The sequence below is a fragment of the Cyclopterus lumpus genome, chromosome 14, assembly GCF_009769545.1.
Source record: "Cyclopterus lumpus isolate fCycLum1 chromosome 14, fCycLum1.pri, whole genome shotgun sequence".
Classification (NCBI taxonomy): domain Eukaryota; kingdom Metazoa; phylum Chordata; class Actinopteri; order Perciformes; family Cyclopteridae; genus Cyclopterus; species Cyclopterus lumpus.
Genome location: NC_046979.1, coordinates 7,705,535 through 7,732,765, shown reverse-complemented (window position 1 = coordinate 7,732,765; position 27,231 = coordinate 7,705,535). Strand labels below are relative to the sequence as shown.

The 27,231-nt window shown below is 40.8% G+C and overlaps 1 protein-coding gene across 2 annotated transcripts; it reads right to left on the bottom strand.

Annotated features, from left to right (window-relative positions):
* gabra6b (gamma-aminobutyric acid type A receptor subunit alpha6b) lies at positions 1-26,609 on the bottom strand. Of its 2 annotated transcripts, none has more exons than XM_034550049.1 (10): positions 26,468-26,609; positions 25,539-25,660; positions 25,121-25,188; positions 24,036-24,256; positions 23,419-23,501; positions 22,711-22,854; positions 22,233-22,385; positions 17,604-17,881; positions 9,445-9,701; positions 1-3,243 (listed from the first exon to the last, which is right to left on the bottom strand). In XM_034550049.1, exons 1-10 carry the CDS (start codon positions 26,500-26,502, stop codon positions 3,231-3,233), a joined length of 1,374 nt encoding a protein of 457 aa, XP_034405940.1. In that variant the 5' UTR covers positions 26,503-26,609; the 3' UTR covers positions 1-3,230. The 2 variants fall into 2 exon arrangements, with proteins under 2 accessions (XP_034405940.1, XP_034405939.1); XM_034550048.1 differs by lacking the exon at positions 26,468-26,609 and adding an exon at positions 25,814-26,005 and having other exon boundaries at positions 3-3,243.
* Between the last annotated feature and the right edge of the window lie 622 nt (positions 26,610-27,231).

The window sequence follows — 27,231 nt, the reverse complement described above, 5'->3', positions numbered from 1 at the left end:
CATTATATACATAATCTGGCTTTATTGAACATATAAATATACAATCATGTGGGAAAAGTAAGTAGGGATTCATCTATTAACAGGGAACAAGAGACCTGGATATGCAAATATCATTTTCTGTCCCAGTAAAAACAGGCCTTCCTGATGACAGTTAAAACTAATGGAGAGGAATGTGTACAATGAGAAAATGTGGTTTAAAATGCTAGAAATACAAAAGTTGGTGTTCTTGTCATTCAAACCAGTACAAATGTTAATGTAGTGCAGCTGATCATCGCGCAGTGTCATATAGTTGGAATACAAATAGCAATCTACATAAATACTTAATCATATTCACAAAATATACAGATACAAATAATAATGTAGAGCATTCATTGTCTTCTAAATTGTGTCCACAATTTCTAGGCAAATGACTTATGAAGTGTAAAAATGAAGAAAAAGAAAGAAAGAGATAAACACTGGCTAAATGAAAGAATCAATAAAGCCCATGCCTGTGGAACGAAACTAACTGTTCATGGCCGCAGTCCATGAACAGTTAGTTTATAAGTCTATGTTCTATGGAGTTCACATCCTTCTACATTCAGCAACCCTAACAAGCACATAAAGGGTCGGAGGTCATGCAAGTGCGGTTCTCACGGTGGTGCGATAGAGCTGAGCAGCTAGGCTGGGGTTAGAGGGCAGATCAATAGTGTCACTGATAAAAGCCAATGAGCTCAATCAAATGAAGAAAAAAAGCAGACTCAGTCATGCGTACACGCATCCACACACACCATCCCATTGCAGCCTTTTTTTCTGTCTGACCATTCGACTGTAGTTTACTCTGCAGAAACATACTGCTGGAGGTGGGAGGTCGTTGGTGCTCTGAGGCTCCATTTGGTTTGAGCCAGCAGATCTGGAGCAGTCTTAGTTCACTGGCGGTCAGGTTTTAACTGCAAAGGTGCCTGACATACAGGGCAGAAGGGGGCTGAAATGCCCTGTCTCATCAGCCTCTGCCTCAAAGACAGAGGGGAGGAGGAAGGTGATGAATGAAGTAGAGAAAGAGGGATACAAAGACAGTTCATACAGTCTGACACCACTGTTTCTTTAGTCCTCAGGGGTACAAAGAAAAGAAAAAAAACATGCAGCAACAGTCCTCTGAATGAAGAAATCCTTTGCATCCCATAATTGACACTGGAAACTGGAGTTTGTGTTGTGTCACAACTTTGCCTTTATATGTTTTAGTAACCTAACCCGTGTAATCTGAGGTATTGCAGAAGTGTCCAATATGTTCTGGTGATAGAGTTGCGTGTTTGCAACCAGTATTAAGCAATGAATCTGAACCTTGGGGGTCCAACAAGACTCTATATTGTATTTTTATTGTGTTGTATTATATTTATTCTACATGTTATTGATGAAGCGTTTTAATCATGCTTTATTTATGTATGCTAACAGTATTATTGAACTGAGCTCTACCGTTCTAGTCCTGTCACAAATCAAAGGACTCATAGGAAATATACATAATTACAACAACTGAAGAGTTTCCTTCCAAACCAGAATAAAACCAAAACACGATAATAAAGAACCAGGATGTCGTGATGCTTTTTGTTCAATACATTCTATAGATAGGCCCCTTAGTACAGTCTATATTGAATAAGAACGACTGGGTAAATTCCTCCTATTGTATAGCTTTTGTGTTACATAAAGTCTGAGTGAGAATTTTCATCAAAATTTAACACCCACTAAACAACAAGATGAGGTGTACAGTTTCCATCTGTACTGTAATTTTTTGGCACCATGAGTAGGCTTTTATTTTTTCCATTTCAAAAGGTGCCTGTGTTAATAAGAGACACCTTTAATGAGAACATCCTCATGGATGATGGATGTCACGAGGAAGCAAACACACATTAGTTTATATTTAAACACCAAATGGCTTAAACATATTAGAATCTCTACTTAATTTGAAGCTCTGCATAATAATATGCAAATCCACACAAGTGGACTATTTATGCAAATGTTTTGGCCTTTCGTATAGTTGATGATGATAGGTTTAGGTGTCTATTTTTTGCTGCTTTTTTAAAAGAAGCCTGTGCTTTCGTCTCCAAAATGAATTGGCAACCACTGTAGGCATTCTTTAACTTCAATTAAAAATGCTACAATAAGTCTAAACAATATAAAAGAAGAATTATAATAATGCTATAGCGTATAAAGGACTACCAAGGACTTATCATTTAAAGTGTCTTGCATGTCATAAATGACATGTGTTTTTTGCATGTATTCTTCACTTGTCTAGGTACTGTGTGTTTCTGATACCAGATAGATTACAGATTTTAGCGTTTATTTTGTGATGGTCATATAGTCAAGCACTAATGTGTCAAAGTATATTTCTATCAAAGGAAATCCAGGACCTAGAATACTATCAATTTTCTTTCTATATGTCCACGTTTCTCCATCCATATATGCTTGTGACAGTTAATATTCAACCAGGCATATGTATCTGTGAAACACACCTTAAAAACCCTTGAAATATGTCGTATCACATCCTCTGTACTCCACTAGTGGAGGAAAATGAAGCTAATGTACCAACAAATGGCGTGTGTTGTTGAAAAGAACAGTGGAAAGAAGTGGAAAAGAAGTGGAAAGAAGAACTGGAGTTGGGTCAGTCACATTGGATTCAGTCAGGACGATGGGTACACTCATTCCCTCAAGTGTGTTCTAAATATCATAGAAGGGAATGAGTCATTTCAAGCAAACATGCAAAATCACTATGTGTGGAACTACATGCATGTTGCACGCATACATAAATACATACACACAAGTAGTGGCTCTGCCTCTGGTTCTGCAGCCTAGCTAGCTTAGCCACTGCATCTTGCCCCATCCACTCTGGCAGGGAATACAGGAATGACACTCAAAAAGTGTCATACAACTTTCTTTTTTTTTAAATATTAGGGAAAATAAATAAAGAACTGAACACAGAGAGAGATGTTGTACCTGTTTGAAATGATTCCAGAGCCTGGGGCCCACAGGCTGTGAGCTCCCAGGTCAAGTTGGCAATCGGAGCTGGTACATCTGCTCTCAAAACACTCACTTTCCAGGGGAGTACTTAAAAAAGAAATACAATGCACTAAGGCGGCATAAAACAGTGCTTGGCAAGCGTCCGTCATCTATTTAGTGTGTGTGTGCGTGTGTGTGTGTGTGTGTGTGTCTGTGCAGGTGTATGAAATGTGTGTGCATTTCCAGGAAGACGAACACTTGGTTTACACGGTATCCCTGTAAGACAGAAAGAACAGAAACATGTAGAATTAGCAGAAATAATTGCCTCTGTGTGAGTGTGTGTGTGGTAAAGAGAGACGGGGAGAGAAAGAAGGGACACCCTGGTATGCTGCCACGAGTAACTAAAGGTTTTCTCTTCAAATCACGGATTATATATATTTGATCATATTAAAATATACATGCATACACCTCCACACACACCTACTCCATCTCACATGCGTCCACATCTGCCAGTACAGCGCACATTTGGTATGATGTAACGACGTGCTCCGGATCAGTCTTGCTGTGAAGCTTGGCATCCGTTCGAGGCAGAATTTAAAATTTGAATTCATTCAGTCCCTAGCTGCCAATGTTGTTCACAAAGACCTTGTGAAACTCGTCTAGGAACCTCTGCCAGGTAGTTCACACCTCCACCTCCTCCACCTGATGTGCTAAAGCAGGAGATACTTTTGACAGCACTGAGAGCCATTTTCAGCCAGAGAACTTGCATGGCTTCTGGCAATAAAAGCCAACTTTTTGTGTTGGTTGGTCAATAGGTGACGGAGGCACTATATGGGATGCAATAGCTACTGTGTTCATTTGCTTTAAAGGCCAAACAGTATGCAGTATGCAGTGTGCTTGTATATAGCTTTAAGTGACTGTGGGATGGTGTGAATCTTTCAGCTAAATAATAGGTAAGCTGTCCATATGCTCAATAGTGTAGATATTGTATATGATGTATGTAGTGTTGTGTATGAGCCACACTATTCGTGGTTATAGTTGTTGTTGTAAGTACAGTTTGCTGTGTTTGAATGAGTTGTTATGTGAAGCACACAATAAAGGTAAACGCGTGAAACAGAAGCTGCTGTCCACAAGTTATTGGACATAACATTGGCAACAAGGATTGGATTTTCCATTTGACATTAATGGTTTGAAACATTCATAGCAGCCATCGGAATAACAGACGCCAGCAACAATGAGAGCCATACTTATCCACAACCTGGGAAGCGAGGGACAACTGATTTCTTTGGACTCTCTGACCCGCCTTCAGATACGCTGCATGTGTCATATGGCTGTCTTCACATTCCACTGCATTACAGATCATTATACTGCGGCGGATTGTGAGTCAGTCCACCATTACATAGCCAAAATGGGGTGCCTGGGTAACCTCTGTAAGTGTGCGGCACTGGAGGATGAACAGAAAACTCAGCTAGCTGAACACACTAATAACCTGCAACTCAGTGATGCACTGGTGATGTTCCCTGATGATTTAACCCAAGCAAATGTGGTGGAAATAGCATTCTGAATATGTGGCTGGTTTGGCGTTGCACCCACAGCCCCTCCATCTCCCAGCCCATGATATCGACAAAGGATACCTCAACATTGTGAAGGAAGGGGCTTAGTGCGGTGGCCGGGAATTGGTAAAGATGGCACAGCCTGCATTGTCAGAGAGAGACTGAATCCACCTCTGTAGCCTTTGCAGTAGCCACTCACGCCTTGGGAACCAATCTAGATGGACATCTATAGGGAGCTCCGTGGCATCCCACAGCATCAGCACTCACTGGTGGCAGCCTACAACCTCCATTCAAAATGGCAACAGGTTCCGATCCAGCTCCAGTGCCATATTGCAACTGGCAGATGACCTTCCTTTTTCAGCTGCACTTCTCCGCACCCTGCTGTACTACCGGGCGACACCACACTCCACTACTGGCAGCTCCTAAGCCCTTCATGGGGTGTGAGCTTCAGCTTCCTCTTGATCGGCTGCAATCAAGGGGACCCAGGGACTGATGCAAACTTGGCCTACAATGGTCAACTACCTCAATTTCCCTGCTAATCAGCTGCAGGTTCCAGTTGGGCGCTCACTGGAGCCAGCAGAACCCCTGGCTGACCCAGAAGCCAACCTGGCAACATGATCTTAAACACTATGTCACAGACTTTTGTCTTCCAATAGTGTTCAGACCATAGTCGGTCATGTGGCTATATTGGGAACTGGCAGTCTACCCAGTAATTCCATGACACACAGCATTTTTGTACAAGACAAAAGTGATCAAATCACAAAACCTTTTGTCACACTGTAGTCATACATGGTTAGATATTGTCACCACTGAGGGTTAATAACTAGTGACACACTATGAGACAACATGTTGATATCATTATTTGCAGTTTAATTCATCTTACTGAACATACTGATTGTAGTGTCTTGCTCTAGTGTACACGGACAGGCCATTCAACCACAGACAGAACCATAATGGTTCTTGCAGTAACTGAACTCTTGACCTTTTTGTTGATGGGACCATTTCTCTTTTGACGAGGCTGCCGTGCTGCATTAACTGTATTTGCCAAAGTAGCCGGATGGCCAATATGCATCTATACAGACGGTAAAGTAGACAGAAAGACGAGACACAATTGCAAAGTCCTATGGAGACGAGAGTCCGCTTTGCACTAAAATGACTGGGTGATTAATGCTGAGTAGATGAGGTAGAGGGACACTATCTTTGCTCATCCTGTCCTATCAAAGAGGAAGCATGGAACACCCATTTCTTTATGGGAGAGAGAGAGAGAGAGGGAGGGGGGGGGGGGAGCATGGTAGGGAGTGGGTAGCAGAGAGAGGGAGCGTGTGTGTCTGAAAGAGTGACACTGAGATAAAGTGAGAAATAGAGAGCGCAATTGAGTGTGAGGGATGGGAGACGAGAGAGAAAGCCTGTCTATGTGAAGAGAAAGCAGGGGCAAAAGATCAGTTTTCTTGTGTGATAGTTTATCTCATAAGGAATTGTAAATGTTCACATTTCTACGCTTGAGTGGGCACACAGACGCCCATGTAAACACAAGATGTGTGAGAAATGCACTCATGCAAAAACTCAGTCTAGGTGACAAAAGCGGATGTCGCAATTCCATGGAGAAATATGATAGATAGGGGAACGCTGTATGTATTAGTCTTCTTCAATCCCTGTCTGAGTGGCCTGTAATTGAATGATCATTACACCAAAGTTATGTCTACGGACCCGCAGTCGAAAAAATAGGGATTGAGTTGGAAACAGCATTTAGTAGTTTTGATTCATGACCAACAATGGGGAAGTTGTTGTTCAAGCCTGGCACTCTGCTGGGCAATGAAGAGGGGCAAGGCTTATCGCCTGCTGTACCCACTCTGACACACATACACCAGCCAGCCAGCCAGCCTTTAACCAGTCAGCAAACCAGCTGGGACCCTTCATGGAAGGAAGTGTTTTCAGTAAATTTGTTTCCTTCATGTCTCGCCCTGAATGGTGCTATTCATTCAAATAGCCTCCAGTCGGTAGGCAGTGCTGCCATGGCACATTTATACACTTGTCCGCCTGTATCCTCACGGAAGTAGACACACACACACACACACACACATACAAATCCACCTGCACACATGTCACATACACTCGCACAAACAGAGAGTGTTTTCTTCTGGTCAGGCTCATCTTTGCAGGAGTGCCCTCTACATTAAAAGGAAAGAGCTACCAAGAGATAAAGAGGGATGCTGCATGCGCTGTTATCTGCTTTCAGTTGGTGCCAATGGAGCTGTATGTGTATCTATCTGGATTGAAAAGAACTGCCCGCTTACATTTAATAGATGAGATATGTCGATTAAAGTGGATCTAACAGAGAATCAAAGGGCTGCAAGTGTGGGTGGTGCTGCATAGAAATAGCTATGAAATGTAAAGTGTTAATTAAGTGTGAAGCATTGTATGGTGGACTGTGATTCAGCTGTGGCCCAGATCCCTGAGCAGGAACACTTTCAATTTTCACCAGAGCTGGTCTCTACGAAACTCTGAACATACTCAATGATATGTGTGGTATTGTATTCTTACCACGCCAGTCTCTCATATTCATCTTCAGTAGCCAGATTTTATTTTATCGGGAAATATACAAATCAGGGCAAGTTATAGTCCAGTCGAGTGGGTTTTGGTAATGCACATGAAGTGGTTTTCGCTCATCATCACAGGCTCAGGCAACTCACTCAACATGCAGATCACCACTCCATTGCCCATGCAGATCATTCAGGGGAAGCATCCATTAGAGATCAGGTGATTAGATCATGTTGTGGTGCATAAATATCCACCCCAAACGACCTGGTGGCGGCTAGACTTAGTTGTTGGTATGCGGCCATTTTTGTTCAAGTTAAAGTGAACTTATCTGTAAATTCTACCACACTATCTGCAGCAACCCTGTGTCGCAGCTTTTATCCATGTTAGACATCTTGATTGTCATGGTGGGAGTAAAGTAACCAAAATCATTCACAGTGATAAACTGTGGTCGTACTTCTTCTTTCCACTGGCAAGGTCAGCTACAGGTTCAAACACCACTGGGATTTACAGTTATCAGCCCTGGGGCGTGGTGTCACCTCCTCTTTCCTGTCATCACTCCCCCCCACACACTGCACTTGTTCAGTTATACAGTAGCCTACACTTGGATCATGTATGTATACATTATTGTGTTTAGCACACAACTGTATGCAGAAACAAAGATGCTAATTAGATTGCAAGTTATTTCCTTATTTCTAATTTCTGTTGATTGCCACAGCCTGAAGGCTGCTGCTTTCATACAAGTTTGTCAGGATCTGCTTTCTCCCAATCAATTAATAGAAACAGTTGAGACAGTGTCACTAAGAGGGTTAGTCACACAGAACTATCACAGTGCCTGCCAACACTGTCACGTCATTTGACTTGTCTCAGTTCAGGCCTCAGAGCTGTTCCCTTTTTAGAGAAAGAGCAATGCAGGGAATGAAAGGCGCTGCATCCACACAGTTGAAAAGCCCCAGAGTTAGGAGAGGTGAAGCCCATCGATAGCATGCACATAAATGCACATTCAGGCACGTGCATCTTCTTGTAGCATTTTGGTTGGGACAAATCAAACTCACAAACTGGCATACACACATGTGCATAAATAAAGCGTTCTCTTTCAATCGGCATAACCTTCAGCACTAACAGTATCCAAAGATGTGATGTACAAGAGCAACATACATATCTGGGTGTCATCAAAATACCACAGAGTGATTTCATCTGTTGACAGACATATTGCTTTTGGCAATAACAACTCCACAAAGACTGCCATGCGTTACGACTGTGAATCAAATATACGTCTCGTGCATTTAAAGACACCACTTCTGAAAATGACATTAATGTGCCTCTGAGCCTCCATAGTTCAGCCCGGCATTGGCAGTAGCTATCGTGTTCATTTTCAAGTGATTTTTGAATTGTATGTTGTTTTGATTAACACAGTACCAGATACCCCAGATATTGTTTCAAAATGGTTCAGCGGCAGTAGATAGGAAACCAGCCAGCAGGGTTAGAGTGTGATAGACTTTTATAATCACTAATCAATGTCAGACAGATAGCCTCTTAAAGACAAAAACACTTTTCTTGCAATCATTAAGACTACAGTTCACTGTGTCTGGAAAGCAGAGACACCTACAGGAGTACTTCAGCCTATTGGCATTGTATGGTCCTAGACACGTGGAACGCATTGCATGACAAATACCCGGCCTGCCAGTGTTGCCTGGTGGTCTTGTATTGCAGTTGTAACATAACTACTGACCAACTCTTGCACTCTGCTGACCCATTTGGAAAAGCCATATGGTAAATAATTAGAGCTGAAAGTGTGAGAGCTTTGTGTGGCTGCCGAAAAATACATCAACTCTCAGGCAAACATACATAAAAAAATAAAAACAAATACATATACTGACAGATGCATACTTTACATTCCCATGCTATTCCTCATCACACATGCGCCCACACACACACACACACACACACACACGCATACACAATACACACACAGATCTAATATACAGTGTGAGGTGGCTTTTTTTGACCAAAGCTACAAATTGCAACATCAGATAATACATTGATATAACTTACTGCATGCCTACCTCTATGTGGTCATTTCTCTATGTTAAAGAATAAGACAATAACAAATGTAAGATCCAACAACTTTGATGACCTGAAACAGCTCAAGAACATCTGCTACAAGTAATCAGACAGTTTAGAATTTTTTTGTCACATAAGCAATCCATTAGGTTAAAATAAAACGTGTTCGCAAAGACTTTAAAGGGGCAGTGTTAAACTTGTTTACATGTCCTATATTGTTATAACCAACCTAATTAATATACACACTTGCGAGATTTACCCAAACAAAATATTTTCAGAGAGGAGGTTGCTGGAATTCTTTGTAACAAACATGCCATCTCCTCACCTGGACATCTCCATCGTGTCCTTAGTGAGATAAACGATCCAGTAGACCAGATTGAAGGCGCCAAACGAAAGTGGAAAGAGGATGCGGGAGTATTTGTCGATGATGCTGGTGCCCGTCAGAACGTTGTTGGCTGGCACCGCTGAACCCTGCTGCAGGAAGGCTTGGGCATTGACGGGTGGATTGGGAAATGTTTTGGCAGGGCGGTCAAACACTGGGGCAGAGTTCATCCTCTTCTTCAGCACACTGCTGGCATCCACCTTGGAGAGGGAACATTATGTATATGTATATAATTGGTTTTGTGGAAACTGACTTTAAAGAGAATAGTGCATTATGTAATATGAGGGTATTAATAATGAAACGGGTGCAGTGCTGTTTCCAGAGTCATAAAATCATCATATGTTAGGTGCTAAAATATTGATACTGTAGTACAAACTGTTTAAAAGGGACGACTTGTTCAAATGTATTCATATCAGAAAATATATATTTTTATTAAATAAATCAAATTATCCTGATGTTATTGCCATAATTACACGGCTGTTAGTTGATCAGTGCATGTGGGAAATGAGTACCACAAGCAATTAAGCCCAACAAAGGAAATCCATAATATTGCATTTTCCTTTTGACGTCATTTCAATCAACCTGTTCCATGAAGATTTATACAGTTATGGAAAGCAAACAAAACATCTTAAACAAAAGAGACTTGCAGTATATTGACACATGGTTATTGCTATGCCTCATCAGCTTTCATTACACTAGTGTGATCTCAGTTAGTTGTAAATCGGCTACAGTACGTGTATAGAGTGAAAGGGAGAATACATCTTGGAAATGGGGTCAATGAACACAGTGTTGCCTGTAGTGAGAGAGACACTGAAAGTAAAACAAAGAAAACTCTATAAATTACTGTATCTGAAGTGCCATATACATTGTACACAGTTACACTCTATAACAAAGTTATTGGTATACAGCATCAATGGACCTAACAGTATCTCCATTAAGCTATTATGGAGATGAGCAGTATAGAACATTTATACATTTTCTCTCCATAAAGAAAACATAATAATCAAATATTTAGCATATTGTCATATAGACATATGATTGCAAGACTGTTTATAGTGTACTTAGGCTCACAGACCTCACAGGCCTCTTCCCATTCACTTTCTAGCTCCCTCTACCACTGCTACACTCTCTCTCTCTCTTGCTCACTTGCTCCCTAGTTGAGCAGAAGAGGAGGTGTTTGCAAAACACAACCGACAATGCTAGTACATATTATATCTTTAATAAAAGGTATCACTGTAGACACGTATGATTCCAGTGGATAATTCACAGCGAAGTACAGAGGACTTATAGAGAGCTTCATCACATGGTGCAGAAGCAACCACCTGAAGCTCATTATTCGCTTAACCCATGTGTTTACCATGTATACCAAAGGAGGCCCTGTCCTTTTTGTCATCCATGGAGAGGAAGGTTAGACTCATAAAAGAACCTTAGGGTCCAAATCAATTGAAAAAAGACACAACAACCATTAATGTTAAGTGTATGCCACATGTGCTTATCAAGTTTTCCTGAACTATTCACCAAAACAGGTTTATGATTCTGAAGTAAATCATATATTAACAGAATAATGTTCACCACAGTGTGGAGAAAATATACTTCATACATAGTTCACTGACTTGTCCAGCTTCAAACTGGGACTCTACCAAAAATGCATGTTGGCCAATCTTAAAATGTAACAACTACAAGTTATTCATATCCCAAAACATGAAATGTTTGCAAATGCAATGGTTTAACCCAACAATACATTCACAATAAAACAAATTGTGTATTCAAGCATTCAATTATGTTGTAGTAATAGGACTTTATCCTGACGCTCATCTTCACAACAAATACATCAGTCGTTGAAAGGCAGCCATTTTGAGATGTACAATTCACGCAACAGCTCTGCTGATTTGATTAAATTGAGTCATCCTCATTGCAATTATGTATGAAGGTCCGATGTCATGAGTAAAACCATGTAACCATGGGAACATTAAATGAAGAAAAAAACATGAATGTCTATGGGTAGAGGGTGTTGTATGATGCAAGGCTTGGCTACATATGATACTAAAAACATATTCTCTCTTCTTCGGTAAACCATACAACTTAATAATGATCAATGGTACCCTTAAAACACAATATAATTAGTTCCTGTGGTATAGTACTGCTAATTGACAAGTACAAAGGGACAAAGAGAGAGAAGAAAAAAAAGAAAGAAATCTAATTATCTTTATTAGTGTGAGAAGGGGCTCCAATCTAGAGCACACCAATTGTATCAGCATAGCACCTTTGACACCATCAGGACTTAACATGCACGAGGGCACTGTGAAAGGTCTATGGGAGGAATGAGGGATGAAAAAAAACATTGGATTGGGATTTAGCAACAAGACCGTGGGGAGGGGCTGTGAGTCAGGGGCTGTGGGTCCTGGCGATCCAACAGCTGGTCAACCCAGCGCAAAGCTTACTCATCCCTCAATTACCATTGCTGCCCCTATGTGTGAGTTAGGTACTTCCTGCTGTTGAATAACTGCCCATTTGTACGTTTAACCTCGGTGGAATTTGGTCTTCAGGGTCTATTGTTTTCTGTTGTAACAAGCTGGTGTCAGGAACTGTAACAACACCAGGCTGCAGCTTCTATAGAACTATGATGCTTCCCGTTGCTGTCAAAGATCCTACACGTTTTATGCATGCCCTGTCTGCGCGGTGTACTATGCACAGCTGATCCGATAGGCTATTTTTGGTAATGACAACAGGCTTGTTTGGCTTCTTCCTGGTCAAATCCCAGAGGGATCAGCTCCTCTTCTCTTTATCCACTGCTGAGGATTTCAACAGAACCACTTTGACTCTGGGAGGATGGGCGCTGACTGACTGACTGATGGATGTTTGTTTGGGTGTGGGTATTGATTTGTGTGGGTGGGAGCTACATGCAAGTGTGTTTCATTATGTATGGGTAGGTGCGAGTGTGTAAAATAAGGTCACTTTAAATGTGTGCTACCGTTATGCTATGGGTGAAAGAGCATGGAGGTCCATCTAAGTGGGTGTTGAGTGGGTGTGTATACACTTATAGATGATCATAAGTGGTGGGGATATGTATGTATGAATGTGTTAATATATTTGAAGCAAGTATTAAGCAGTACATATCCTGAATACATCAGCAATGATACTCTACTTCCATTGTTTAGTTTTAGAAAGTAAGAGAATAAAAAGGAGCAGTCGGGATTCAAAATAAAACAAAGAGTATTTCATGAATTTGGGTTTCTGTGCCATTATATTAATTATTAAGCACTTGAACCAGTACAATATGTAATAAAGCTGAAAAGGGAAATATTACCTGATCATCAGCTACAAATAAACATCCTCTAAATATTACACTGCATTCATAATATAAATAATAATATAAAACCTACTGGCTTGTATACATCCAAGAAAAATAGAAGAAAAAAAAACACTTTTCTGACAAATCATGCTCTTCTTCTTCTTAGCTGAACCCTGGTCTAATATTAACCACAAGCTTCCCATGTGACTAGCCCAAAAGGGAACTATAAAAAAATGATAAGGCATCCCAAAAACACAAGTGATAACACAACCCCATTTGCGGTCATATGGTCTCCCTTACACAAAGCTCAGAGGAAAAGTCAAACATTCTCTCTATTCGGAGTGATACAGTGGTCGCTCAGGGCAAAAATAATATTTTAGTCCAACATTTCAGCAGACACTGCTCTACTCCTTTGCTTTGCTGAGCGAATGTTAAGTCTGCTAGGCCGCGGGCGTGCGAGAATGTCGGATTTAAACGTTGGTTATGGCATCATGCGAAATCATGAAAATACCTTTGAAGAGAGCAAGTAAAGAAAAAAAGAACATTTTGATGCACCCTTAATGCATTACCAAGTCACAGAGTAATGTATGTGTGCTGAGATTCTGTATGAGATTAATAACAACACTATGAATGTAGCCTATCCATATTGTATCACTAATAATCCCGACAAACATATAAATATAAAATTCTTAAACTTGTATGAAGACTAAAGATACCCAGTGGAGCTTTTCCACTGTTCACTAGTGTTGTTGTGGGGCACTTTCTGATGAGCATTAGGACATTTTAATTCCCACTGGTTCTCTAACAGGACACAAGCGGGGACACATGGTAACATGCATGAGCAGGTGGTTGACCGAGTACCCTTTCCTGCTGATTGCAGAGGTCAATAATGCAAACGAGTATGTGCACGCAAGCCATGCAACACAGCCTAATTAACATAAAGGGGGCTGTGGCTTTCAACCTGTTCCACTGATCCCAGTACAGTTAAAGTGGCCGGCCTCAAGGATACACAAACCGTATTGTGGGACAAACAAGAAAACTCCACAGTTATGTACACTTTATGTACAGTACATGAAATGTTATGACAAATTATCCGGACACTGGACAAAATGCTGGAAAAATCAAACCTGTCCCGATGGATAAATCTCTCTCTCTCTCTCTCTCTCTCTCTCTCTCTCTCTCTCTCTCTCTCTCTCTCTTACTCTCTGTGTTCTCCCGTATTTCCTCCCACCAATATTTTATTTTCTGTTTATTTCCTGCACCACATACTGCTCCGCCTACTCACACAATCCACAGAAAACGCATGCAGCACCCCCTTTCCCCTTTGTGTTTACAGTTGTATATCTAACTCATTAAACAAAACAATTATCTTGTTGCTGTGAGGTGTTCGTTCCTGTGAAGGCTTTACCTGACAGTCATAACAGGTAGTGTTTGCCGGCGTGACTGTTGGGTGGCTATTTCTATCCCCAACGATACACCATTGTGTTTTTTTTGGTGCCTTTTCTCTGTGTAATAAAGAGTCTTTCCTCCTACATATTTGTTGAAAGCCAGTCATTTTCCATGATGCATCCCTCCCACTCTCTCTTTCGCTCAGTGTATCTCTCTCTTACAAACGCAACACAAAAACAAACCCCACTGGTCCCTCACATCCATCTCTCCATCTTGCGCCACACAAAACGGACTGGGCCAGCTTTCTCAGCCCCCACTCGACTGGCTGCCCTCCTTCATGTGAGCCCGCAGTGATCTGCTGGATATTCCCTTAATCTATGGCTCTTACATAATCTGCAACAACATCGTTCACGGAGCCACTGGCTGTCTCCTCGTGTCACTCTGTGGTTATCACACAGTCACAGGGCAGAATAGAGGACTGGGAGAGAGGGATGGATTGATGATAGATATGCTGTAGATGGATGGATGGATAAGGCGTCATATAGAGTGATGAGTGAATTGTGTGGATGTGGGGGGGCATAAATTGCTGAAGATTACGTGTGTGCATACGTACACACACAGGCCTGTATGTGGGTTTGAGTGTGTACCGCAGATTATGTGCGGACGTGCGTTCTTGTGTGGGGCTCTGAGGACAGGCGTGGATAAAGTGGAGATGTCAGTGTGTGTATATGTGGACAGCACATTCAGGCCAAAAGAGAGGAAAAAAGGCAAAAGAGGGATGGCCAAGAGATGTGTGCGTGCATAGAGAGAGAGAGAGAGAGAGAGAGAGAGAGAGAGAGAGTCAAGGATAGAGGGTTCAAATAAAGAGCGCCGCAGGGGGCTAGAGAAGAGGCACAAAAAGAATCATAATGTTACACGTTAGTGCAGTTTTGTGTGTGAGAGTGTGTGTGTGTGTGCATGTGTTTAAGGGTGAAGAAAGGAAAGGGGGATGAATGCAAGGATTAGATAGGCGAGAGTACGACTTGGTCTGGGACGGGGCAGATGATGAAAGAGAACACGGTACAGTGTGCTCTGTTTACATTGCACATGCTGCATGTGTGACTGCAAATAAGCACATTAGTGAATAGGTGGGTAAAGAGATCTGAAGGAAGAACAGGAATGTCCTGAAGTAGAAATTCTCCACGAGTGATGTGAAAATAACACACACCATCTAAATCCGTCACAGTCATACACCTCTCTTGAATCATCAGTGCCATGTGAAAGTGCAGTCCACAATGGAGAAAAGAAAAGAAAACCACGCAGCACCAATTTCTCAACAAAGATGTTGAACTGGTGGAATGATACAAGAAAATGATACGCATCTGCAGGGAAGCAAAATCGGAAACAAAATGGAGCGTTAACAACAATGAACCGGAGAGTGCAAGAAGTTGGTCTATGATATGATGAAAGCCACCAGAGGACCGCTGCCACATTTATCTGTTTTGTGTCCAAATACACAACAGATAAATATCAGAGTTTTTGCTAAAGAGAGTAAAGTTCAGGGTTTAATAATGATGAAAAAAAATGATAATGTAATTTTCTGTTCTGCTGTTTGGTACCTGCTGCCACAAGGCCAGACAGAGCAATGACAAGTTGCCTGTCAACATACGTCAGCCCTTTAAAAACCTATACAGTACGTGTATGTGTGGTGTATGCAATCAACACATATAGAGCATGTGACATTAATTTATTTGAACAAGTCACACCTGAATAATTTGCTTTAATGTTCACTGTTGATATCTGTTCACCAGTTCGTATTATATTTATAATTGCTTTCTTTTACTCGATCCACTTTTCATTTCATACGGCTTTGCAACACAGCTGTGTTTACACGTTATGCTAATAAAGATAATTGGAATTGGAGAAAAAATTAAGAGCAGAACATTGAAATTTTTATATAAAAGCAAACATCTGAGAATGGATTCAGACAGAAGGAGAGAGACAAACACAACAAGACAGGCAGGAGGAGAAATAGAGACTTGTTTAGCGAGAGACAACAACAACAACAACTGAGAACCAGAAAGATGAAAAGGGCCCGTGAAATAGAGATGATATATTGAGAGATGATAGTGACATACGGATTACATATATACATCCAGAATAGTATCCAACTTCAGAACAGGCATTATTCTCCCTCATTTGGGTTAACACCTTGCACCCAAATGACAATCATTACCAGACAAATCAATATTATTGTAGTTATATGTCAGTCCAACCAGACGAATAAGTCATGAGGAGCATATTGTTGGTGGAATCTGCATCATTACAATGCAAATAGGAACAGCTTTTTGTTAGTGCATAAAATTCCAGAAATTGGCCGATATAGATAGCGAAGGGCAGCTGATACTAAAACTATGCCTTTCTGCGGGTGCTTCACTGACTCTTAATGTGAGAGCGATGCTTCATCCTTGGTGTGTACGTAGTGTTTGTAGTCAGCTCATCACTACGAACAACGAGTACTGAAATGTTGACAAACTTTTAGCAAATGTAGTTAAAAAGCCCTGCGGAGAGTTATGTTATTTGGCAGCTCAGTTGAGATTTTTGAGAAAAAAGACAGAATTGTGGCGGAGCCAGTGGAATGGTTTGATGAAGAGATGGAGAGGCATGTAATGGGGCCAAGTGAAGCCCTTTTCCTTTCCTGTGAATGCAGCATCAGCACTGATCATCATTTATCACAGAAACTGCAGTAAGTAATCCTACCTCTGCATGTACACCACATTAATAAGACGAGACGGAAAGTGACACAGAGAATAATGATCTTAATTATCCTAATTACTTCGACACAGTATATACATTACAGTATTTTATTCAAGTATCATTAGAATGGCATAAGTAAATGACAACATTCGATAAAACGGAAATAAATGGAATGTGGAATCATCTGTGCCAGATGTGAGCTGAGTCAGCGAAACATTTTGACTCACATGACCTGAAAAATATGTATATTGTCTTCATCCGCAGACAACATGAAACATGGCCAATATCAGCCGACATACAAGAACATTTAAAACTTGGCCAATTGAAACAGAACATTAGTTTTTTTTTGCAACACTTTTAAAGGTCGCTTAAAAATTTGCTTGACAATTGAATGGAAACTATAAGTGATGTTTACAGAGTTTGAAATAGAGAGAAAAAAGCACAAGTATTGGTATTGGTATTTGTAGCATTATTCCATCCTACCTATCACTCTGACTGATGAACACGTTACATGGCGCATGGCTATACGTAACATATGCATTTTGACAACCACATATTCTGAAAACCTGTTTTCCTTTCTTTGAGTTGACAGTTTAGTGAGTTTCCACACATTTGAACTGGAGCCAGAGCTGATGTGTTATGGCATGTAAGCATAACACGTGTGAAACACTGGGGCAATACTTACAGAGGAAACCTCTCCGTCGTTCCCCGCGGCTGCAGCCGGTGAGGCAGCTGCAGCTGCCGCCTCCTGAGCCGCCGCCTTCATGGCTGCTGCTTTCCTCAGCTCCCTGTTGGCCTGCAGGGTGGAGAAGTAGTTGACGGCCGCAAACTCAATCAGGGCGGAGAAAACGAAAGCAAAGCAAACGGCGATGAACCAATCCATGGCCGTGGCGTAAGAAACTTTGGGGAGGGAGTGGCGGGCGCTGATACTGAGTGTTGTCATGGTCAGGACCGTGGTGATACCTGGATGCAGGGAGGAGACAGAGGTTATGAGTGCACTGCTCTCGGTACATCTTATCATCCTATAGCACTTGGCTTGATATTGTTGTGTTTACTGGCATAGTATACTGTGGTAGTATGTTAGTTGAAAAGTTTTTTGTCTAAATTAAATATTCAGACCTTTTAAAAATATGATTATCAGAGAGTCAGAGGATAAGAGCGGTAACACTCTCATGTATTTTAGATAAATATGGGCCGGGAGCCTGCGGGCTGTTAGCTTTGCTTTGGATATTTTGAAAAAGAATATGAAAAAAGCTTCCTTTTTTTTTCTCCAACAAATATGCCTGCCATACCAAAACCTTACTAATTAACAATTATATCTGCACACACATAGTCAAGACTATGACAATTTAAAAATACAATATTCTTTAATATAAGGAGGGCTATTTACCATGAACTGCACTCTGTGTTGTGAATAGTAATGTGGCAGAATAATAAAGAAAGATAAAGAACAATGAGAAATGTCTGCATGCTGGTTTATATTATTCTGTTTCACGGAACCATAAATATTAGTTTACACCTGCATGTTTGTCAATACATAACAATATAGAGGTTTGATTATGAGAGGCCATTGCAATCAGCTTTATTCGGACAGGCACATAAACACTTTACACACAAATGTAAACAAATGTAATGATATAAGCAACATAAAGGTAAGCAGCTACCATTCAGTCTGCCATTTCACTTCAGAGTACCTTTTCATAAAATCAATAGATCATATCAGGGCTGCTCATGGAATTATTTGTTCATCATTTAAGTGACGAACAAAACTGCAGCATCTCTTTCGAAAAAAAAAATCAATTTTAATTATCTTAGTAAGATATACCATCTGGCAAATAACGTGTGATCACGTCAGCATTGCCGAGATGATAGCAGTTGAATCCCTCGTGGTTTCAGTTTTTATTAGACCAAAATGCTGCAGAATGATTCAAAGCTATACTCCCGAGTGAAGTCTTGACATGTACCATAATTAATCATTGACTTACAGGTCGGACAGCGATCAACACCATGATAAAGGGATTTTCTGAGGGCTTCGTTTGTGAATGCACAAGATTCACAGGTGCATGAGATAGAAATAGAACTTGTATGTGTAGATGCCAATTATTGCCTCCTCTAAAAAGGGGCTACATTTTAGTTTTTATGTCTACTCATGTCTAAATACCATGGCATGCACAACCTAATTACAGAAAAACTGAAGCTCTGGATTGAGTGCTTTATGTTGATTAAAATGTTCCAATAGACAGATCCTTATTAGACTTTTAAATATGCGTGTAAACTGCAAAAAATCTAATTGAACCTGAAGGCAGTTTATTAGTCCCGTATTATGCTTTTGACAGGAGGAATGTTAAAATAAAGAAATCTTGTTTCTTGTCTAAAAATAATTATGAAAACATATAAAGTATAACGAGGACAGCATGAAATGTAATTACATTTAACACAAAAATTCAAAGTCAATTGTAGTGATGAGTACACAATTGATTTTCCCATGGATTATCTTTGACACATGGCAGCAACTCGGTTCGATGTCATATAACTAGAAGGTCCGGCCATGTGGCATTTCTGCCCAGCAAGCTTTGCCAAAAAGTCACTTGAGCGGAAGCTAATCCGTCCATAAGCAGACTAACCCGTGGCCCTGCACTGGCGCGCCAATATTAAACCAAAAATCTGTAAACATTCTCCAGAAAGCCATCCAATAAGATGACCCAGACACGAGCCACAAAGCATTTGCTAATATTTGTTTATCTGCTAATAAGTACCTCACAATAGAAGCTATGGGTCAGATAGGAAAGGATAAACAGACTGAACTACGGAGTTGTGGAAAAAAACAAACAAAAGGTATGCATAAATTGAGTGAAGAGCAACATTGTTTTTGATATCTTTCTCAGCTGAATTAAGAGTTTTCATAGTCGGTCAAAAGTTCCTCTCAACTTCTGGCCTTGGCTCAGAGTGCAAAGATCCTTTTGAGCCAGTGTGTCAAACTAAGAACAACAACGTATAGATCTGAGAATGCAGGCCGTTCATGAATTCCCTTGGATACATGACAGTTTGGAATGAACACAAAAGGTCCATGGCAGGTGCATTTTCGGGGCACTTTTGAAGTGTCAAAACTACCAAAACACAACAAAAACAAAAATACGAAGTGCAATTTTTGCCTCTGGAATAATGTCTCTTAATCAGTAGGAAAGGATTTTCCTCCGTCTTTCCCATATTCAAACCCTGTTAAGTCAGATACAGATGCTGACATTGAACAAACTCGTTTCATGGCCCATTAACAAAGTACATTTCTAATTCACTTTCAAAACAAGCAGTGGAATGGGGGGCCATTGGATGACGCAGCTCGTGCTTTTAGCAAATGTGCACTGCAGTCGTGTACATTTCATTCGCAGCGTAGGAACTTATGGGGGAGTTAATGCACCCCATAATGTATCAAAAGTATACTCTACACAACACTAGAGAAGTAGCTCTCAAATACAACCTCCTCCGAAAGCCAGTCAACGCCGACTGTCTCAAGCTCAAGCGCAAGTTAAATGGCTGCGAAGGGGAGGAGGGGAATGGAAAGAAAAGCCTGTCAGGGTAGGAGGGAAAGGCAAGAGAAAGAGAAAGGAAGAAAGAGTGTAGGAGGGAGGGGGATGAAGTATAAAGACAGGATAGAAATTAAATGCTTAGGGCATTTATGTGCTTTTACATGGAAAAAAGGAAGCAAGGTACAAATTAGGGCACACTCAATTAAGTCTGTGAGACTTGTGCTCAAGGGACTTTCAGCTTTTAGAGAGGTTGTTGACAATCCCGAGCGCAACATACGATGACTTAATGTTCTGCCCGGGTGGATCACATCCATACGATAATGTGTCTTCTCTTTTCCCTGGTTTCCGACGTTCCATCACACATGCACCATCGAGAGTATTAATTAAACAAATCAGATAACGGCTTTCTTTTTGCAATTTGATTTTTTTTTTTTTACCAGTACTTTTAAGACCTCATAAGGATGGTGCTGAAATTCATGATACATACTTTATTGGAAGATAAAGTTTGGCTACGAAGAAACATTGAATATGTGATATTTGATTTTTGCTCTACAACCTCTTCTAAAATACCCAGCGCTCCCTTGATTTGCCCGAAAGTCATTTTTAACAACAGCAAATCCAGAGAATGAATAGTTGGTGTTTTCTTTTCATCCGATACCCAATACTGGGGTGAAACGAAAACAGCAGGACGAGAGAGGTTGATGAGTTTCCACAGATGTGCTTTCCGCACGGGGGCTTCAACTTTCATGCTAACACTAATAATTGGGATCTATTCTCTGAAGACGCGGGCAGGCTCGTTGAAGCGCTGGCTCACTTCCCAATACACGCACAGACTAGAGGAACCATCATCTATACAACAATGTCACTCCGCTCAGCCGCTGCAGCTTGTTGTAAGAAATGAACGTAAGGGGAAAAAGAATTATAGGAGGGGAATTTCACACACTTTCCCCATGTTTCCCCCCCCCCCCCCCGCTTTGTCTCCGTCTTCTCGTCTCTCGTTCCTCTCGGTCTCATTTGCTCTGTCTCTCTTCAGTGTCTCTCACCCTCTCTGCTCCCGAGGCTAGAGCTCGGTGGCAACTGTAGCGTAATGTAATGTGACCGAGCGGAACCTGTGAGTGCTCGGAAGAGGGCCAAGTAAACATCCTCACTCTCACTGCCCTTGCATGACCAATTTTCAAAAAGGACATTTATTCCCAATTAATTCAGCTCCACCGCAGTGACAGAAGAATGGAGATAATGAAGAAAAGGTGAACACGCACTCTGCTGACTGTGTCTGTCTTTGTTCTCTCGCAGGAATGCTGTATTTTAAGGACCTCTCCGTGCAGTCCAAACCAATCAGAGCGCAGCAAAATAGCGATAGGTATGCTTGCTTAAAGCTCACACTGGGGTCGAGCAGTGGGAGAGTTGATACATATTTATTTGAGTTTTTGATACTTTTTTTTAGAGGTGAAAACTGAGTGAAAACTCTTACAAACCTCATCTGACTCATCAGAGCTACAAGCATTGCGTACTAGATGATCCGTCAGGGGCACAGCTTTAGAAATGTCTGTTCAACTCAGTGAACTGACGTGATTTACATTTTATAAAATATTATACTCCTCTTTTGTAAAATAACAACTGAAATGGCTATAAGAAAAACAATCTGGTATTTGCAAGTCATTTTATTGTAATATTGGCTGCTAAAATTAAAAATATCCATCCCAGCAGGAAAACAATGTGCAGAAATTGATTTCCCTTCTCCCTTTAAAACAGGCTTGAAACTTCAACTGGAAAATTAAAAGAAATCTTACCAAACACCGTCCTCGCTGGAACTGATTCTTTATTAATCCAGAAAGAGACTTGGGCCAGGATGACGGTCATAATACAGGGAATATATGTCTGGATCAGGAAGAAGCCCATCTTCCTTTGCAGGTGGAAATGGACTGTCATGATGACATATTCACCTGAGAGAGTAAACAGCAAAGACATTTGTATCTCTAATGGTGGGACAGCAGTAATTCATAGACACACACATAGTATATAAATGATTTGAGTAACATGATTGTATCTTTTTGAATAACTGTTGGTTTGAAATAATATCTCTAGTAATGTATTACACAAGATACAATCTCATCCCAGAGAAACCTCGTAAAGAACACGTCACACATCACATACACAAATAAACAAAGAGCTGTGAAATGGTGACCTGAAGGGTTATATATTAACATAAGCACAGACTGCATATTGCACAGCACAATTCTGAGCATATTTCTAAGAATCTCTCCTCACCTGTGTTGGACTTCAGCCTCTCGCTTGACACCGTCTGACCGATGAGGTCGTACTGCAGCAAACTAGACGATTCCTCTGGCACCTCCACAGAGGACAGAGGACCTTTCTTCCACGTGTACACGATCTCGCTGATGGGGTAAGCATCTGGACCGGATGAACGACAACCGTGATCAAACTAACATCCACCTTCTGAAGATTTCTTTTTATATTTCTTTTTTTGCGAAGGGACAAAATATGTTTCTGGCTTTCAAAGCGGACTTTATTATCTACATTCTTAACAAATAAGTATTCAAATAGCATTAACTAAAATAGATTTATGAAAATAATATAATAAACGGAATAAGCACACAAACAAGTAACCGTGAAAAACAAACTTGCAAAATGAATAATGAAACAACCGAGCAATCAACTGAAGCATTATCCGAAAACCTCATTCAAGATTGCAGGGGCAAGTAGGTGGCTGTGATATTATTGCTGATGCAAAATGAGAAGATAACTTTTACATTTTCCTTTCATAAACCTTTTTGCTTGACAGTTTTATCGGATAAGGAAGACTGGAATAGATTTTTTTGATTTTTTTTTACAGTTCCCCAAATGTAACCTACTGTCTGAGACATTTCAAACGCGTTCAGACGGTCAGTTACTCGGTGACAGAGTGATCATCTGAGAGTGACAACATCTGTGAGACCTTAACAAAAACAAACTCACAGCTCCCAAATTTGAGCGGGCAGGCGTGGCCGTCCATCGGGAAGTTCATCAGACGCATGGGACACTCTGCATTTATAGTTAATCTGTCAGAATAGAGAAGAGTTGAAAGGAGTGTTTAATATTGATATTTGATACACTGTTGCCTGCTAAGCAATTACTGAAACCAGTCATTGTGGTGCCATGCAGTACAATGGCTGACTAAAAGAAATACATAAATAAAATAAAAGTACAGAGAGGAGAGAATCATTTAACTGAACCACCTGGCAAATAACAAGTTAACAATGTTGATTAAATAAAGATCTTGAACTTATTCACTCAGTGTTTAAAATACCACTCAAATAATCAAATCATTTTCTAAATCTGTTTTTGTGCCATCCGTAACGTATTTTTTTAATGCTACATTGGAACCAAGCTGGAGTCATGTTTGTTTGAATCACTTTCCAGGCCTGTTTTCAATATCGGATGGCACATATCTTGTTTTTTTTTGGAATGGCACGCCTCGTTTTCATTTCATGTCTGTGCATATTCTTGGATGCTTGTTTGTTTGATTTGGTTTCCAGGCTTGTGCTCTATTCCGGTCTTGGCTTGGTTTGGAGCTCACCGTCCAGCACTGTTACCTCATGGTGTAGAGGATAGTTCCGTTCTGCATGATGCGGAACAGCTTGTTGGGGGTGGTCATGTTGTGAGAGATCGACCTCTTGCCATTCCGGAAAAAGGTGTCCGGCGTCCAGATCTTGCTGACCATCAGGTTGTTGAGCCGCAGGATCTCGATGGGGCCCTCAAATTTCAGCCGCTCGTCAATCCACGTCTGACGGAAGAAGACGTCCATGGTGTATTCCTGGATGGATGTTAGAGTGTGGGTTGAGGATTTATTTACTACCACAGCTACTACTACCAATCCCACTGCCGGTGCTGCTTCTGCTCCTGCCACTACTATCTTTACTACCCCCGGAGAAAATGGCAGATGGTTTTGTGCATGAGCCATGTTTTTGGTTGGTAGTCCTTTGATTATATGTATATAATTATGTATATGTCTTTCCATTTCTGGACTATTCTATTATTGTGGATATGTGGATATTAAAGTTCATAGTTTTAGATACAAGTATATGTGTGACACAGACATACTGTCATCTTCTCAAAAGTGTTCTTCATTCTAGATATTAAATGATTTCAATGCAACTCAAACAGATACCAAGACAAAAAAACATAATTTGCAACATGTACATGTTCATCATATTCTCTATGGACTGCCATTAATGAAAACCAAGTAAAGTAGTTGATTGATTGATGTTGCAATCATTGAACATGAAGACAGTTTAATCTATCTAGAGCCAACATACAGTCCGGGATGCTGTTAGATCAAATGGGTGGCCATGCTGCCCTGAAGAGCCTTGCATGCATCCCTAGAGCTGCAACTAGCCTATCACATGGCAGTTCAAGTGGGCTTTAGATGCCGTGAAAGCTAAAGCCTGAACAGGGTACAGACCTACAGCGCTCAGCCTATCCCATGACACACAGAGCAAACCTATCCCGTCCCAACATCAGCCACATCTCTCTCTCCCTCCCTGACGGGGGATTGTCAACCAGATTAAAATCCTAAGCTGCACTAATGACGTCCTGCCCAAATGCTGGAATAATGAAGGCTGGGAGAGCCATGACGATGCGCACAGAGTGTTTCGGGGGGTCAGCATGCTTTACATACCATCTCAACATCTGAAACGGGTCCAAAGCTGGTGACAAAGATGTCAGTTTTGACCTCTGTCACTGGACCTACAACAGGAGGATAAGTAGTTGATTTGATAGAGACAAAAACAACAACTTTGGTACAGACATTTGACCATTTGTTTCAATGTATAAAGCAGTGAAAAGCAAAGATATATGTAATGCATAGTCTATAAAAAAAAATGAACATGCAATTGATTTCAGCTGATTCTCAAACTGAGTTGAGTTGTAGTGTTATCATATGCAGTCAAATATTGAAGCGTTACAGTATGAATGCTGGATGAAAATGAGGCACATGCAGAGCTGCTGGAGTAAAACTTTATCTCCTGAGAAAAGACACAATGATCCAATAATAAATCAGGCAATATTGTATAAATTATCATATGTCATTAGCATACCTCCAAATCCAGGTCGCAGCCTGTTGTCATAGCCGTCCAGTAATCTATCCAATATGCGCGTGATGTTATCCAAATAGATATTTTCGCCGGGCTTATTTCCCCAAACACTGCTCACACTGTAACTAAAGTAAGATATGCACGAATGAAATCTCATTCCAACAGATGATTAAACAGCTGGAAATTACAGAGTGTATCAAATGCACGTCAATCCACGGTCTTTGGTTCCCGTGCGTAAAAGTCGGAGAACGTGCGGAGAAAAGAGTTTCCATACTCACCAAGACAGAAATAAGCAAGTTAAAAGGAAAGCCATGCCTCGCAAGCACCCCACAACTAAAAATCCCTGGTCAACTTTTAAAATCAGCATATTCCATCATTTAAATGCATGATTAAATGCGGGTCAGGTCTTCTTTTAGTTGCGAACCGTGCGAGGATATCGCGCCAGTCCAGCACGACTTGACTTTGCCTCTAGTGCGGTTGCGCCCGCCTCAGAATCGCTCAGTTAGAAAAAAAACCTGAAGAGTTTTTTAGGGAGAGTGAAGAGGAAGGACGAGGTGGGGCATTTGCATGAACCGAAATAAGGCACTTTTTCAAGACACACTGCGCGGTCTCGACAGCAATTTGTATATTAACAACATATGTATCTGTTTGATGGAGATGGTGACGCGTTTACTTCAGGAGGTGGAGGAGAAGCGATGGCGAGAAGAAAAAAAAAAGAGAGACTGAAGGGAGAAGTGCACAAATACTATATCATATCAATGGACAGTATACCAGTGACCTTTTGAGTGCGGTATCATTTTTAAATTATATCATTTTGCGACCGCCTTCTTTTTCTTTCTTTTGCGTGTGTGCGCGCGTGTGTGTGTCCGTGTGTGTGTGTGTGTGTGTGAAACCAACAAGGCTTGGACCATAGAAAGACGGAAAATACTTACTTTACTAGAGTAAAGCGTGATGAACAGTGATTCATATAGTGGCTGGGTGGTTGAGTGGAGTAGGTGGTAGATGCATTTAGTACAACTTCAAACTCACACTATCCATCGACTGAGCGCGAGGGGAAACCACACGACGTCAGCTATTCATACAGCGCTGACATGAGTTCATATCTGTTGCTGCAAAAAACACAATTCAAGAAAATTGCATCATTTTAACTGTTGCTCAGTAAAGTTGCTCTTTCAGGTGTCACACCAACCATCAAGTGATTATGACAAGGGTGGTAATGATTGTTGACAGCACTACCAGTTTATACTTGTATGCTAATTATAACACTAATAACCTTTACCTTCACTGAGCCTTTAAACAAAAACAGAAATAAGAAAATAAAAACAAAAAAATGTGATTGTTCCAACTTCAGCAAATATCTTCACCATATTGTGTCCCTATTGATCATTTGGCAAGCATACATTATTGCAGCACATTACCTTTTTCAAGTGGTATCGTAGTTATCAATAATTCATGTGAGAGAGAAAACATATAGGATATTCTTCTGACAGCATTCTAATGTGGAGACTGATTACGCAACATAATCCCTCAACTCTGGTCTCTTTGGACAGAAAACACAAGTTATATAATGATCTCAAAATATTATTTAAATCACATGCAGAAAACAATGGATCACTTTCAGATCAGGCGCATCCAAAGTTAAACCTTTAACAGATTAGACGTAGTGGTGATGACTAAAAACCTCTGGCGAGTAGTT

Excerpts from the sequence above, each read along its gene's own strand:
- gabra6b (XM_034550048.1), bottom strand. The coding sequence starts at position 25,902 with ATGCTGATTTTAAAAGTTGACCAGGGATTTTTAGTTGTGGGGTGCTTG. Across the intron at positions 24,257-25,120 it reads CCGTTTCAGATGTTGAGATG|GAATACACCATGGACGTCTT; the intron begins GTATGTAAAGCA and ends ACATCCATCCAG. Across the intron at positions 9,702-17,603 it reads ACGACGGAGAGGTTTCCTCT|GTGGATGCCAGCAGTGTGCT; the intron begins GTAAGTATTGCC and ends TCCCTCTCCAAG.